Source organism: Macrobrachium nipponense, chromosome 15 (assembly GCF_015104395.2).
Source record: "Macrobrachium nipponense isolate FS-2020 chromosome 15, ASM1510439v2, whole genome shotgun sequence".
Lineage (NCBI taxonomy): Eukaryota > Metazoa > Arthropoda > Malacostraca > Decapoda > Palaemonidae > Macrobrachium > Macrobrachium nipponense.
The window spans coordinates 67,350,294-67,368,217 of record NC_087208.1 but is presented as its reverse complement, the minus strand read 5'-3'; the positions used below and the strand labels follow the sequence as shown (position 1 = coordinate 67,368,217).

At 35.6% G+C, this 17,924-nt stretch overlaps 2 protein-coding genes across 2 annotated transcripts in view; both read left to right on the top strand.

The window, feature by feature from the left end:
* The window catches only part of LOC135195037 (BLOC-1-related complex subunit 5-like), a 579,421-nt gene extending 574,330 nt beyond the window's left edge, over positions 1-5,091 (top strand). The window contains 4 exon segments of the mRNA XM_064221358.1: positions 374-537; positions 3,087-3,275; positions 4,794-4,811; positions 4,813-5,091. Of these exon segments, the coding sequence (XP_064077428.1) occupies positions 374-537; positions 3,087-3,275; positions 4,794-4,811; positions 4,813-4,998 (557 nt within the window). The 3' untranslated portion in view covers positions 4,999-5,091.
* A 6,452-nt stretch (positions 5,092-11,543) lies between these two features.
* Positions 11,544-17,924, top strand: part of LOC135195033 (uncharacterized) — a 311,947-nt gene continuing 305,566 nt past the window's right edge. The window contains exon 1 of the mRNA XM_064221352.1: positions 11,544-11,985. The gene's annotated coding sequence lies outside the window, so the exon portion shown is untranslated. The remainder of the gene's footprint in view (positions 11,986-17,924) is intronic.

Here is a 17,924-nt window from a genome sequence, read left to right as displayed (position 1 = left end):
TGATATTTTCTTTACATGGTGAAACTACGTTACAGTATTGGTTCTACTTTCCATTTCTAAATTTTATATTCCTAATAAAATTATTGATTTCTTTGTGTGTGTATGTTTGTGTGTGTGTGTGTGTCTTCACATCTATACGTTCATGTATTTAATGCAGTACTGCATATAGCATAATTATGAACATAGAAGTTGATGGTGATTTAGGTGCAGATTCGTATTTTTTCAGGCAGTAGGAAAAAAAATCCTCTCTTAAGATATGATTTTCCTAATTTCGTAAGAAATATAATAATAATAAAAAAACAGCCATATATGGAAATTGCCTTCATAATGGCGGAGCAACACCTCTTGAGTAATGCTTGCATTTCTCCTGCAGATTCCCCCAAGCACACCAGCCGCGGAGTGCGTGGCCTGAGGGGCGGAGGTGGCTCCCCCAGGAAGTCCCGAAGGCGAATTCAGCAGCGCCCTCAGGAGGTGGTGGTCGTGAGGGAAGCCGCCTCCAACTCCACAGGTGTCGACCCGGAACTTGCTCGTCTGCAGGTAAGAGTGCCTCTCTCTCTCTCTCTCTCTCTCTCTCTCTCTCTCTCTCTGCTTGGGCTTCATCCAGTCTTGATATAATTTTTATTGTTGAAACTTTAGGTCATCCTTGAAGTTAATTGTTATAAATTATATGACAGAAATGGAAAGTGTAGATTGATAGTAATAACAACATATTGCTAGTTGGAAAAGCTCCATTACGAGAGTATATATAATGTTCTAAGGGGTCCACAATAATAAAAAAAAACATGTTGATAGTTCGTGTATAATTTTAAAACAATTTACAAAGCTTTCGGAGGGGTCGAAAGCTTTGTAAAGTGTTTTTGAATTATAAAGACTAGTAACATTTTTCTATAATTATGGATCCTTAGAAAAAAAATAGTGTTAATTAATGAAAGATGCCGGTACCAGCAACAGCTTCTTTGTCCTCTAAATAAAAACTTCGCGAAATTGAGCAAATGCAGTTTTCGTAATGGGTAATGTTTCTCAGGGCGTTCCGTAAGCTATAGGTTTTTATTACATGTTCAGGATGGTTCCCAAACCAAACCTACATAAATTCCTGGTCCGCTAGCATGCCTTTCAGATGTCGCGAGTTCGCGTCTCCCCCGGGCGGTGAAAAATCACCGGCTCTGTATCATGATCAGTTACTTCTGCAGTGTGGGGTCTGCGATGGGAGGTTGAAACCAACAATCTTTGGAAGCTTGAATCTCAAGTCAATGGCCCCTGTGTGCTTGTTCCGTGTGAATAGGTTTCATCTACTGAAATGATAATAAGTGCTTGCAATGCATTGCATGCATATATAATAAGCAGTGATCAGTATTTCCCAGCCAACTTGCTCTGAGGAATTTAGAGCACGATTTCATACTAAATTGCCTTTTGTGGTCTTGCGATTGCGTGCATTCCGCTTTTGGATTATTTAATGATCTGCGTGAACCCTGGGGTCTTGCTCTCAGTAACCACATTAATGACATTATCACCTGAGTTTCGAACATTATCTTTTTTTTTTTTTTCAAGATTAGCCAGGTAGAAAGTCTGGATTTGATTGATCAGCAAAACAAAAGAATGCTGTGACCTAGAATTGATTTAATGAAGGGAAAACTGGAAACGAAAGCTTTGAAGTGATGCCAGGTTTTACTTTGCTTTGGGTAGGAAAGATTGATGGTTTTCATAGATGAATTTTAGATTTAAAGGTTTTCATAGATGAATTTTAAATTATACTTTTTATGAAATGATTTTAATTCCCCATGTTGATTATGGTTATAAACAACTGAGGCCACATTTTAGAAAAATACTTAATGGAAATTAATTTTGTGATTGTTATTTATTGACTAGTGATTCGCAAAATCTACATAGAGGAACATGACAGGGCATTTTTTCCGATATCATAAAGGACTGGATTTTTGGTATGAATGCCTTAGCGTGCACTGATTCTCTCTCTCTCTCTCTCTCTCTCTCTCTCTCTCTCTCTCTCTCTCTCTCTCTCTCATCAGATGATTCTCATGCAATCATTGAAGTTACTGAGAAAAACGTCTTTCCATTTCCCATGTTAGAATTTTAATTTTAAACATTTTTAATATTCGGTACTCATGAATTGATTATAGTTCAGTAAAATGAAGAACTGTTGAAAAATGTGTAGGTAATTTTAGTTTAAGTTCTTACAAACTTTTTTTCTAGAAGAAAGTAGAAGTCAGGATCATTAATTGTATAATATCGTAATGGTAGAATATTAATTGTAGAATAATTTGATTATGTTTTGTATAGTGCATCAGAACTTTATGATGAGTAGGTATTTTTTGTACTTTTTTAACTTTTTGAAATTATTTGCTAACATGCATTGAACTCAAGAGCACATGTGGTAATAAGTTCTTATTGTCTATAGTATTCTTTAGGTTAGAATGCCAGTTGCACAAGTATTTTATCATGATTATTCTTAGAGTAACTAGAGGCAAGTGGGGAGTTTTACAAGTTGAGTAGATAATAACAAAGTTTGAGTGTTTCTGCAGCATATGAAAAGCGCGTTCCTCATTTGTTCTTCCCTTCATAGGAAAGAGCGAATGGGAGGATGTTCACCAAATACAACTTAATCTGTTGTGTTTTGTTATATTAAAAAGAAAGAAGAGATGAATACCCCCGTGAACAAATGAGAAATATGAGTTTTCTCTAGACTTCGTCCCTGTGACAGGAGAGGTCCTTAATATTGGTCGGAAGAGTCCCAGCCTATACAGCCGTGTATGATTTCAGTATAGTGTTCCCATTCAAACCATTGCCCTTTCTAAGCAATGTACCCATTATTTGGGAAGGATCCTCATAATCAGAATTGGTCATATATGGCATTCCCCCTGTCAGAGCACATTTTATATTTGATAGGATCCTCGTATTCAAACATCTTTGTCTTTGCCCGTTTTCATTCAACAGTTCTCTCCTGAGTAATATCCATTGTATAGTACCCTACTATCCAGCCGTCTATGGCATTGTGCATTTGGATAGTATCTAACTATCTTATAGTGAGTGTTGATATCCCTTTCAAAGCAAAATTCTCTCTCCTCGATTAGTCCATCCCAACGTTCCTACCGATCATGCGAGGAGCTCTAACGGCTCCTTCGGCAAGAGACCCCGAGGTTCTGGAGAGGCTGGACGCTGGCGCCATGACTGCCCTCTGCAAGAGATACCAGGCTCACCTGCACGCCGTGGCCTACGTCACCTCTCACCATCAGGATAACCTGTCGGCGAAGATCAGGGAGGTGAGTTCGATGCTCTCTCTGAAGTCTTATGCCAGGAGTATACACGAGCCACCCTGGGGCGTCGGTGTGTGGCGGGGACATGTGGCTTGACATAGTGTCCCTTTTTTTATAGTCCGGGTCGTAAGCTGTGGGTGGGGATCAGTAACAGCTCGCCACAGACGCTCGTGTGTTCGACATAGATTGTAAACAATAGAAACTTATGCTAGGCCACATCCCCGCCACAGAGTGGCTCGTCAACTCCTGGCCTCTGCTTTTGGAGTGTCATATTGCTGTTAATGTTTTGTTCCTCATAGCTGTTTACTTGGTAAATGGGTGGGACTTTTTTTATTTTTAGGAGAAACATAGCTTGGGTGGTTTAGACATTGGAGTACTGACATTATTATTAGTTTTTTCTTGTGTAATTCACTTCATCAGGCCACATCGGGTATAGAATCTATACTCAGAGGTCATGAAAACCGTTTTATAAGTGGACAAAGAATATTACAGAGAAATAGATGTTAAAGTTTAAACTTATATACACCTATTTACATGTCGTTTGGCCTGAAGTAGATGCTAAGGTTAAGCCGCTTATGTAGCTGTCATGAGGCCCTTTATCCGGATCTTGCATTCCGAGCGCCGTGATGGAGAGATCAGAAGGAAAGGGGAATAAAAGTATGTTTAAATTGTATACAGCGGAGACATCAATCACTTTTTATTTATTATTTTTATCATAGTAAAGACTTTCAGAAATCACGAATTTTGGGGGTATTTTATAGTTTCTCTCTCTCTCTCTCTCTCTCTCTCTCTCTCTCTTCTCTCTCTCTCTCATCTCTCTCTATATATATATATATATATAGTATATATATATATATATATATATATAGTATATATATATATATATATATATATATATATAGACTATATATATATAACTATAGACGTTCCGTTCCACCCTCGTCCTTGTTTTCAGAATATAAAATTTAGGGAATTATGTTGGAGCTGTATTAATATACAGTATATGTTTTGCTTAAGTAACTGTAACCAACCCCACCCCCCTCTCTCTCAATCTCTCTCTCCCCTTGTAAGTCCTTGTAACTCTCTCTCTCTCTCTCTCTCTCTCTCTCTCTCTCTCTCTCTCTTTCTTTCTTTCTGTGTGAGAGTCCTTCCATTGCACCCTCTTTGTCTTCAGAATATAAAGTTAAGGGAATTATGTTGAAGCTGTATTAATTACGGTGTATTTTTTACTCAAATTCTCTCTCTCTCTCTCTCTCTCTCTCTCTCTCTTCTCTCTCTCTCTCTCTCTCTGTGGGGGGGTTCTTCCATTGCACCCTCTTTGTCTTCAGAATATAAAATTTAGGGAATTATGTTGAATCTGTATTAATTTACTGTACATTATTTTTACTCAAGTAACTCCTGTCTCCCTCTCTCTCTCCCTCCCTCTCTCTCTCTCTCTCGTCAATTCGTCTCTTCTCTCCTCTGCACTGTTTCTCCGTCTTACCTCCCTCTCTCAATCTCTGTTTCTCTTTTCCTCCCCCCCAGGTGGACGCGACCATGAGCAGCCTTGGTGTCGCAGCTGACGGACCGTCAGAAGAGCTTCGCCCGCCACGCCGAGAAGCTCAGCCAGGTGACAGAGGTGAGCCACGCCCTCGCGCGGTGCCACGCCTCCCTCAACCTCATCCTCGAGAGCCTGGAGACCCTCAACGACTCCTTGCCCATCCAGGAAAGGCTGGAACCCTTCGTCTGACGACTGGATAGGCTCTGCCGAAGGGAGCCGCTGATAAGAGTAGTGGTCCAATGGAACGGCGGCTCTGATAGATTGTCAAGGAAGTAATTATATATATATCATATATATATATATTATAATATATATATATATATATATTATATATATATATTATTATATATATTATATACATAGTATATATAATCAATTACTATCAATTTAAGATATATATTATCTTATATTGATCGATTGATTTATTGTGCGGTTACGCATTCACGCTTAGGCTAATCCGAGTTGTGTTTAGCAAGATCCTGCTGAGTGATATCGTTTTTTTTTTTCTCTCGCCAAACATCATATCATTAAGTGGGAATTGATGCCGATTGATTTCGTGTTGATCCAGATAACAGGCTGGAATTAGTGAAGGAAAGTAGCATGATCGTGTGGTCCAATTTACTTTATTTTTATATATTTCCTAGTAATTTAGTTTCAAAAGTTCTGCTAAAAAGAGGTTTTTTTATGTGACCATGAATTATTGAAAAAAATGTTTAAGAACAAAATGATTAAGAATTGCAGAAATGTTCAATTGTACTCTAGGTATATTCCTAGTTATAGTATCCTTACGTCACTCATAAAAGTTTACTGTTACTACTCCCTGTGCTAAAATAATTTATATATATATATATTAGATTAATTAATCTCACATAATTTATGATTAAGTGGAAGCAGTTGTACGTGATGACTTACATGTACGGTATTTTGAAGTTCCCTCTATTTGTCCATCTTCTGTTGAAAGACAGTTGTTGCTATTGTGGTCGATTCAAAGAAAGGAAGTAACGTGAAAAACTTTTCATTAATCCAGTGCAATTTTTCCCGATCAGTTATATTACAATAATTATGCCATGGTAATTCGACCAAAGTAGGAATTAGATTTTATAACCTTAAGCATAGTAATTAGACATTTTGAACATTGTTCATTGTGTTTTGTGTTTTCGATTTCTTAGCGTTGCTTATGCGTTCTATCAATGGGACTATTATTCCTTTTTTTTTTTTTTTTTTTTTTTTTTTTACCGATAAGAAAACTTGTTATTTATTGAATTATTATTAATAAAGTAATAATATATACAGTCATAGGTGATCGATTAAAACTTGGAAGACAGGTGGAAATTTGAGTTGACCAAGTCTTTTCTTATACCGGTAAGTATTTCTCGAATATTTCCAAAGGAAGTTCCGCAATTTAATTAATGTGATTTTATTAGTCTTTTTATGTTTTTAAAACATTCATATCACCATTTTTCAATTCGGGCCCGCATCTGTATAAATGTACATTCACTTACAAATATGTTTATATTTCCTTATATAGATGCATAAAGTATAAATATGTATATAAGTTATATTTGTATATATATGCGTGTTTGGTATTATACGTATTAGTTTTTCAACATGTTTATCTGTGTCGTGTATGCGGTGCGTGGAAAGTAAATTAAAAAAAAATTTATAGTTTCAAAGTTATTTCCAATCAGTAATAGATTATTATTAATAATTCAAACGTCTGAACAGTTATAGTAGGTTCACATCAACCGTGCATCTCATGTCAAGGCCAGTCCTTTACGATGCTCCTGATTGGCTGTTGATAAGCCAGTCCCAGGGCTGGAAACTCTCAGTCTATCGAGGGAGTTCACACAGGCAGGATGTATGTTCCACCTCTCCTGAGGGATACGTCTTTCAAACGTATACCTCAGGAGAGGTGGAACAAACATCCTTCTTATGTGAACTCTCTCGAGAGATCGAGAGTTTCCAGCCCTGTGATTGGCTTACCAACAGCCAATCAGGAGCGTCGTAAGGGACTGGCCTAGACATCAGATGCACGGTTGATGTGAACCTAGTATAGTAATGAGACACGAGAATCGAACTAAGCAACCACCATGAGCGGTTAATCATTAGTCGCAAATAAGAAGATGATCGCAGTCACGTGACTGTATGAGACTGTTGAGTTGAATTGTGTGAGAGACTTTGAAGTGTGAATGATTGAAGATTACTTTGGTGATCACAATTGCTCTGTTGATTGCAAGCTAGGAGTCTCCGGTGGTTGCAGTATCTTTATTTCCTGGCTAGGTTGTGGCTAAGGAAGGAAACCAAACTATGCTATACTTGACCGGTTTGAAGTTGGATAGAAATTGGGTGAGTAAGAAAAGCAAACTAGGTCATGTTTGACTAGTTTGAAATTGGATAGATATTGGCTAAGGAAGAAAAGCAAGCTAGGTCATACTTGACCATTTTGAAATTGGATAGAAATTGGCTAAGGAAGAAAAGCAAGCTATGTCATACTTAACCATTTTGAAATTGGATAGAAATTGGCTGAGGAAGAAAAGCAAGCCAGGTCATGCTTAGCCAGTTTAAATTTGGATAAAAATTTTATTTGTGATGTTCAACAAGTATTTTTAAGCGGAGCACCCATAACCACAGCCCACAGATGAACGTTATTTTTGGTGAGAATACATTTCCTTTCAATGAATTAACGAAATAGTGGAGATATATACCAGAACTAATTACTTCACATTCTGTCAGAATCAGTTCAGCGAGTTGAAATGTGAAACGTGTTGATGGCAGAGATCAGCTTGTAATCAGACCTCGGTGGTTTTTGATAGGGTTATCAGTTTGTAGGTAGAGGCCTTGAAAACAAGGTGCTGGAAGGCAAAGGTGGCCCTTAAACGTGGGCCATCATAAGTGAGACAGAGTTCAAAGGTCAAAAAGACACTTTCTGGTTTTAGCTTTCATCAAATTTTTCTAATTGATACATACGTTGAGTTGAGCCAATTCCCACTTCCGTGTGTGCATTAATATAACACTGCATGTGTTTGCATAAGTAAACATTTTTATACACATGGAAATGTGTTTGCAACGTGAATTTTATAAATAAATATGCATGCACTTACATGTGCTGTATATTTAAGTGCATATGTAATCACGTGTATAATTTTATGGATAGATGTGCATATACTTATAATTGCCTGGCTAATGTATATTTAGGTAAGTAGATCATTTTCTTACTCTCGTATCTGAATACATTGCTCTAACTTGTATGGCGTTATAATTACATTAATTACATATCAGATCCGTAATCGAATTGCAGACGTAATAGTGAGGCAATAAGCTTTGCGTAATAGAAGTACCTGTAGCTGTATACTATGTTTTACCCCCTTTGTTATTTGTTGACAAGCAATAGCCATTGGCCAATGTCCGCCACGGTTCCCCCCCACCCCCTGTTGTGTGTGGTAATAAAAGATCATCAAAGATTCTGTATTTTATTTAACATCACACGGACAGGGACGAAAACTAGTGAAAGGTTGAATATGTATGTGTGTGTGTTTGTATGTATGTGTATATATATATATATATATATATATATATATATATATACATACACATATGTGTGTATACATGTAATTGTATATATGTATGTACATATATGTATTAATTATATATATATATATATATATATATATATATATATATCATATTTATTTACACATTTATTTATATACATATTTGTGTGTGTTTGTGTATGTAATTGTAATAGCCACAATGCCCTCTTAACTTCTCAAATTCTTTGCTCGTTTTTGGATACGCTTGTCACTACAAGCCTTGAGATCCAACTTTCAAAGAAATATGAAGAAATCATGATGCCCGGACATTATGATTTCTTCATATTTCTTTGAAAGTTGGATCTCAAGGCTTTGTAGTGTCAAGTGTATCCGAAATAGAGCAAAGAATTTGAGAAGTTAAGAGGGCATTGTGGCTATTATTACAATTATATGTGTATCTGGTAAAAAATGACCAGTAGAGTATATATATATATATTAATATATATAATATCATATATCGATAATTATAACGGAGGATATATCAATTGATCCTATATAACTTAACTATACATATATACTAATAAGATATATAGGTGTATATAGGTGAGTATATATTATAATAGTATATTATATATATAATACACACATTATATGTATATGTGTGTATATATATATATATATATATATATATATATATATTATGTGTATATATATACGTATATATATATATATATATATATATATAATATATATATATATATATATATATATATATATATAAGACAGGTACCTATCAAAAGAATTATCAGAGTGCTGAACTTGGAAGAGGAAGAAAGCAGTTAATCAACACCTGTGTACATCCCCAACACATGTTAAGTTGATGGAGGAATCATTGGTTGTTCTGGAAGAAATATCTGGAACACGTGAAATTGAGTGATGTCAGATTTCCAATGACTGACAATGAAAGCAAAAGCAAAGTGAAGGTGACTTCTAGAGGAGAAAGAACCTTCTTGCATATGGAGATGATTTAACGAGAGTTCAAGCACCTGTTCAGTATACCGACCAGGAATGAAAACTCGGCTGCAGAGATGAAAACAAGATGCTGACAAGGATGTTGACAAAGAACTTTATATGGTATTGATTATTTATTCCTGAAAACAGAATATTAAAAAACAAATTTTTTTCAGCGTCCCTTCGTCCCCTAGCTGCAACCCCTTTCATTCCTGTTAGTGTAACGTACTTCCTCCATTCCTATTCTCTTCCTTCCATCTCGCTATCCACACTCTTCAAGCAGTGTTTCATGGTGCAATTGCTTTGAGGTTTTCCTCCTGTTACATCTTTCAAGCCTTTCTACTCGCAATTTCCCTTTCAGCGCAGAATGACCTTATAGGTCACAGCACTTGGCCTTTGGCCAAAAAAATATTCTTCCAAAACAATAGAGAAAGGAAAGAACAAGGATGATGAAATCAAACGGAAGAGAGTATCTGAACAATGAAGAGAGGAGGTACATGGTTTTCAGGAGGAAAGAAACGCTATAAAATTCAATTCTACATTTTGATGAAGGAATTACTGAATGAGGCTGTCTGATGGTGGACTTACGAGATGTGGGAAACGGGTGTTGGATCCATCTTTGCATCAGTGGCATGGTCGGTATGGTGTTGCCATGCCACCTCGGTGGCCGCGAGTTCGATTCTGGGGCATTCCATTGAGGGGTGATATATGTGTAGTTCTGGTGATCGAAGTTCACTCTCGACGTGGTTCAGAAGTCACGTAAGCCGTTGGTCCCGTTGCTGAATAACCACTGGTTCCATGCAACGTAAAAACACCATACAAACAAACAAACGTCTTTGCATCGGTGTCTGCGCTTTGCCGTAAATATCTCTCATTAGAGAAGAGAAAAAATCCAGTGAGGTGAGTCAGAAATGTATTTCTGTGAAACACGTTTCCATGTGTTCATTGCCGTCGTTACGTACCTCACAGTGAAAAGGCTGAGTCGATTGATATGTTAGCAATTCGAGCGCTGATGGGTCGGGGAATTGGCTAAAGTTCGTTGGTATGTTAGGCCAGGTAGTCGCCTGCCCAGGAACAAAATACTTACGTACTTAGGCTCCAACTCCCTTGTGCCTGAATTGCTAATGCCCAGGACTCTCACTCGAAAGCCCCGGGTTCGATTCCGTGGTGAGCCAGACATTTATTTCTGTGAACACGTTTATATATATATATATATATATATATATATATATATATATATATATATATATATTATATATACTATATATAACTCACAGTTCCAGACAGGAAGAGTGATTAAAAATGTTTTTAATAAAGCTGACAGTACAGATAAGCGGACTTCTTATCAGATATCTGTGTATAAGTAAAACGCACGCGCTCTGTATATATATATATATATATATATATATATATATATATATATATATATATATATATATATATATATATATATATATATATTTATATGATATATTTATATATATATATATATATATATATATATATATATATATATATATATATGTGTGTGTGTGTATATATATAGATATATATATATATATATATATATATATATATATATATATATATATGTATATTGTATATATATATATATATATATATATATATATATATATATATATATATATATATATATATATATATATATATATATATGAGCGTGTGTGCGCGGGCTTTTATTTGTGTATACCGATCAGTGCTTATTCTTTATAATGCTGTCCACTGATAAAAACAGACATTATACTAACATGTACGAATTTCTTGTATATTGTATAGTATACTTTCCATATTATGTTGACATTTTTTCATCATTTAATGTATAGAATTTATTATTTGTAGAGGGACTAAGTAGGCAATTTAGATAATACTAACACACTGATAAAAGGTAATTTTTGCATGCGTTAGTAACACTAACTCTTGTTTTATTAATGACTATTGTACCCATTTTTATTTACGAAGTATTAAGTAATTTCCTTTGATTTTAATATATATATATGTGTGTGTGTATAATTATATATATAACGTATACATACACACACACACACACACACACATATATATATATATATATATATATATATAAATATATATATATATATTATATGTATATGTATGTAGACAGAGAGACAGGTGATTAAATGAAGGCATAATTATATATAGTTATTGTCGTGTATCTCCTTTTTTTGCATTTAAGTTAGACAGTCTTTTAGAACTAAACTGTATTTTGTACATGAAATGAAATGGCGCAAGTATTACGAGCAACGAGCGCTGTGATTGGTCCTTAAGGTAATATTTGCTTTACTGATAAAACGATAATTTTGTTAACCATGATATCTGTCGATAGCGGATACTGAGGCAATGGTGATTACTATTTGCAGGCGGGAAATATTGACTACGATACAAGATAAGAGACGGACGGATCATTATCTGTGATATAACATTTAACCTAATTCGGCTACAACCAGCGTCATTTTTTATTCCCTCCCCAGTGTATTGGTTGTGAGCTTTGCGAATATCGTTGCTCTTGTGAAGTGATTTTTCAAATTTGATTTCTGGAGTAGTTACATCGACACACCATAGGATTTTGGCTTCAGTTAGAACTACGCTCTGGAAGGTAGGTGCATTTAAGATTAGGACGATGACATCGTCTGTCAGGTATGTCAACTCTCGAAATTCATATTCTCCATTTTCCGTTATTTAAAAGTTTTTTTTATTATTAGTATTATTTATCGATTGTTATGATTTCAATCATCATTATTTTTAACTGAACGAAACGTGTCACTACGAATACGTTCTGTATACGGAAATTCAGCCGAATCATTACTCTTCTTTATGCAGAATAGACTTACGGATAATAATGTTTTACGTTTTTGGGGGATGGCAAAAGCTAACAGAGACACTAGCAAGGCTGTAGTTTAGATGGAAAGTTTAACAGGCACGAGCAAGTCTGTAGTTTTGATGACAAAAGTTAACTGACACTAGCAAGTCTATAGTTTTGATGACAAAATTTAAGACAGTAGCAAGGCTGCAGTTTTGATGGCAATAGTTAGCAGACAGTACTAAGGCTGAATTTTGTATGGCAAAAGTTATAGACTAGCAAGGCTGAATTTTTATGGCCAAATTTAACAGACACTAGCGAGGCTGATTTTTTCGTGGCTAAAGTTAACAGACTAGCAAGGATGTATTTTTGATGGCAAAATTTAACAGATACTAGGAAGGCTCTTGTTTTGATGGCAAAATTCAACAGAGGCTAGCAAAGCTGAATTTTTTATGGCAAAAGTCAACAGACACTAGCAAACTTGAATTTATGATGGCAAAATTTAACAGATCCTAGCAAAGCTGATTTGTTCATGGAAAATTTTAACAGACACTAGCAAGGCAGAAATTTTTATGGCAAAATTTAACAGCCACTGGCAAGGCTGAAGTTTTGATGGCAAAATTTAAGAGACACTAGCAAGAAAATTTAGCTGACACTAGCAAGGTTGTTGTTTTGCTTCCAGAATTCGCAAAGCTTGAAATGAAAGACTGCAGAAGACGCGAGCTAACTCGTGGTCCTATTCTGCCTCTTTATTGTAACCGTTAACAAATATTTCCTGTGTGCACTGTGGGCATTACTTTGCGTTCATTGCAACTTCCCTTCGATCCTTAGCTGCAACCACTTTCATTCCTTTTACTGTGCTTCCTTTCATATTCTCTTTCTTCGATCTTACTTTCTATTCTCTCCTAACGGTTGATTCATAGTGCAACTGTGAGGTTTTTCTCCTGTTACACCTTTCCAACCTTTTTATCTGTCGATTTCCGTTCCAGCGCTGAATGACTTGGCCTTTTGCCTAAATTTTATGTATTCTATTTTAAAGAAGAAATTTAGGAGCCCATTGTGGCTCTAATTACTGTGTGTAAAGGGCCCCAAGCACTGAACGATTGTATGAACGACTGTCGTTATCGACACACACACACACACACACACACACACTATTCAGACAAGTACGAAGGATCTCCGCACCGATTTCAGTCTAGGGAAAGATTTTGTCTCTGAAAAACATGGCATCATCTGTGGAAGAGAGGGATAGCATTATTTCGGCAGACAAACACATACATTGAACGACCTGTGTATGACATACATAAGTAGCAAGCCAGCAACCTGGTCGTGACAGATTTCAGTTGAGATCGCTGAGACACGAAACTCCGCCCACTTTTGCATTCAGACAAGCCCATACACAATGTTTTTACGAACGATACAGATAGTCGTTCATACAATTGTCGGGGATAGTTAGATATGAGGGAATGATAATACGAGGATAAGAATTGTTCCCTGGGTCGCACGCCCCGTTTCCATAGGGAGAAGGTTTGGAATCCGATTGTGGTGTGTCATAGATACCTTGGGCTGTTTATGTTGTTAGCCTAAGAATTAAATCGGCTACTTCAAGTGGTAGGTTCGGAATGCAATTTCACAATGTGTGGTTAGCGTTATCATTAAATTGGGCAACGCATGATGCTAGCGTAGAAATGTGGCAACCTTATGGAAAAAATGCCGTTTCATCACATTTGTCAATAAACATTAACAAGGAAATTCCGCACAGGCGATATAGCAGTATTTTTAGCCAAAATCTAACGGAAAAACAAAAAATCCTAAACAATTTTCTACTTTCATGTATGCATACAAACATATATATATATATATATATATATATATATATATATATATATATATATATATATATATATATATAGATAGATAGATAGATAGATATATATATATATATATATATATATATATATATATATATATACATATATATATATATATATATATATAATATATATATATATATATATATATATATATATTATATATATATATATATATATATATATATATAATATATATACACACACATTTATGTATGTATGTATATGTATGTATGTGTGAAACGAAAAATCCTTTAAAATGTTTTACTTTCATCATACTTTCATGCATACGTACATACTGTGTATATATATTATATAATATATATATCTATTTTCTATCATATCTCTATTCTCTATATATATATTATATGTTATGTGTATGTGCATGAAAGTAGAAAATTTTTAGGATTTTTCGTTCCTCCGTTAGAGTTTGGCTAAAAATATTGCTGTATCGCACGTGTGCAATTTCTTTGTTAATGTTTATTGACACGTGATGAAACAGCATTTTTTACCATAAGGTTGCCACACTTGCCAGTGAAGTAACTCGATACGTTATTTGTTTAAAGATGGAAGGTTCATTTATAGTTGTCGCAACGTCAGTAGGTAGGTACCAGTTAACCAGCCGTCACAATCAATATATTGCTTTTGGTTTGTCAAGTGGTTCTCGTGATATTTCCATATATTCGTAAAGTCTGAGTTAAGAAGTGTTGCTAGGTAAAGTGCGAGGTAAAAGCCGTATGAGGATAGTATTTTAATCTCTCTCTCTCTCTCTCTCTCTCTCTCTCTCTCTCTCTCTCACTATTCTTAGTGGTACAATGGTAATATTTTATGCTCACAACCAAGAAATCTCCGAGGGGCGCAGTGCCGTCAGTGCACCTCACGGAGGGCACTGTAGGCATTACCTAAGGTTCCCTGCAGCGTTCCATAGGACCCTAGCTGCAACTCCTTTCATTCCTTTTACTAAACCACCGCTTTTTTTCTCTTTCTTCCGTCTGTCTTTGCACCCTCTCCTAACAATTGTTTCATAATGCAACTACGAGGTTTTCCTCCTGCTACACCTTCCAAACCTTTTTAATGTCAGTTTCCGTTTCACCGCTGAATGAGCTCGTAGGTCCAAGCGCTTGGCCTTTGGCCTCAAGAAACCCCCTCGGCCGAGTGAGGAGAAGAATAGTAAGGGCACGTTTCTTATGCTTCTTAATAAACCAAGTAATACTGTGTTGCTCCAAGCATTTAATTATGGAAAGGGTAGGGGTGGGTCAGAGTGGGCGGTAGGAAGATAGAGAGATAAGTGATAGGCGGGAATGATCAGTGATACATCAAAACCAATGTCAGCTTGGCAAAAAAAAAAAAAAAAAAAAATCTGGAATTCCTCGACGAGCTAATCCTCATCCTTATGTGGGTGAAAACAATCATTAGTCGTTCTTTTATGTTCAAAGTGATTAATTCATTCAAAATGCTGGGAGGGTATTTTTTACACTATAGTGCACCGTATCAGTTTACAGATAAAATGAGTACTAGTTGTTGGCGATATGGAAAGTAAACATTAAAAGTGAAAGGCACGTGTACCCAAATGCTACGAAAAGTAGATAAGTTGTAGATTGTAGAAAAGAGGTTGTGTAATGATTCCTCTCTCTCTCTCTCTCTCTCTTCTCTCTCTCTCTCTCTCTCTCTCTCTCTTTATATATATATATATATATATAGGATATATATATATATATATATATATATATTATATGTATATAATAATAAATAATATTAATATATATTTATATTCTATATATATAATAAATATGTATATATGTGTGTTAATACAATGTTAAATTTTTTTGTTTTTTTTTTTTTAAGCCAATAATTTGACATCTCAGCTGGAATGTTATAAGCAGATACAGCAACGGAGAAAGTTAAGTGAATTCCCTTTGATATCAGAACTTTGCCAAAGTATTCAATTTTTCGGCAACGAGATGTGAAAAGAGTATTTGCACGTGTCAAAGATTCCCTCCTGCCGAGGTAGGGATTCTGTGGCTTTTTCCAGATCTGTCAATGATCGCAGTCCCTTCTTTCGTCAGAACGTCTCTCGTTGGAGTAATGAAGTTGTTAGGTATCTGTTCTCGAGTTTAGGACCTGTTTGATCATATTCGTTTGAACAGCTGAGGTGATGTGTACATCTTGAAAGCTTTTATTTTTATTTATTTTATCTTTTTTTTTTGTCATCTTAAAGATCATAAGCCTTTCTTAGATCTCGCACTAAAAGGAAACAAACAAAAAATGCGTCGAACTTTTTCAGTGAATTCGAGTTTTCTTTACAGCATATCAAGCTGTATGAAACTCTTAGTCACGGCCCATGAAACTCACAGCCGCGCCCCATGAAGCTTTCAACTACGGCCCAGTGGTGGCCTGTGGTGTTGGCACCCAGGCGCACGAGCAATTTGCAGACCTCGAGCCTCGGTAGTTTAAAGGTCTGAGGGCGGACAGAAGAAGTGCGGACGGACAGACAAATAGCCATCTCAATAGTTTTCTTTTATAGAAAACTGCAGAAAGAGTTGGTATAACTTTTGACAATCGTTCTTGCTGTTGATTAATTCGTACAAAAGTGTATCGCAATTAAAAACATAACTGGTACTCTCGTTGTTATTGCGAAAATTGCTGCACTGTTACTCATCCAATTATCACTGCAAGGGAATATTTACTTTCAGAGTAATTTTAAAAGATTGCAGTTTTATCACTGTAAAGAAAAAATGATTAGATAATGTCATATCTGCTAAGATTTTGCAAGGCTAGCCTAAATTCCAAGATTCCAGTCCAATTACAAGAAAACAGTAAGACCAAGAATTACTACTATAACTTCATAACTAAAATATTGGAGTCAGATCAAGCTCTAAATTTATATAAAAAAAAAAAATTCTCTCTCTCTCTCTCTCTCTCTCTCTGAGACGATCTCAACGAGGTAATGGTCTCTCCACCTGTGAAAGAGCCAGGGATATATTTGTCTCGTCTGTTATCATTAGCAAAAGATATTTGATAACATTACAGTACCATGCCCTCTCTCTCTCTCTCTCTCTCTCTCTCTCTCTCTCTCTCTCTCTACGTATTTTTTATTCTTCTCAACAAAATCTATTTATGGCCTGACTATTGTATTCTACATTATGCCTGTAAGCGTATCGAATCTATTTCCAACATAAGTTTGTGTTATCTAGAAGTAACATAGTTAAATGTATTCGTCTTTGTGAAATTTGAGACTTTTAGCATTGTCAGCAATCCTTGTTATGTGTGGTACTGAAGCGTGTCCATGTTATTGAATTACTTTTACAATTTTCGTAATTTTGATTTGTTAATGTTCAAGTGTATTTGAAGGTTTGTACCTCTCATGAATCCATTGTGATACTGGAAAAGCAATCCACTGTACGTAAACAGGTACGTTTAAGTGAAAACTTTGCAAAGCATCACTCCTTGGCTTTATTTCGTGTATAATTATATATATATATATATATATATATATATATATAGTTATATATATATATAGTGTGTATATTGTATGTGTGGTATATATATGTGTGTGTGTGTGTGTGTGTAATTTAATGTATAATTGTAATAGCCACAATGCCCTCTCAAATTCTTTCCTGCTTTTTTTATTGGATACGCTTTTGTCACTAAAAAGCCTTGAGCTCCAACTTCCATGAAATTGTAAGAAATCATGTTGTCCAGTATCGGGAAATTAACTCACGATACCATAATCACGACGAGGTGACCTTGCCGACCTGGAGTTGGAGCTCAAGGCTTTGTAGTGACAAGCGTATCCAATAAAAAAGGAGCAAAGAATTTGAGGAGTTAAGGGGGCATTGTGGCTGTTGCAATGTCATACGTAGC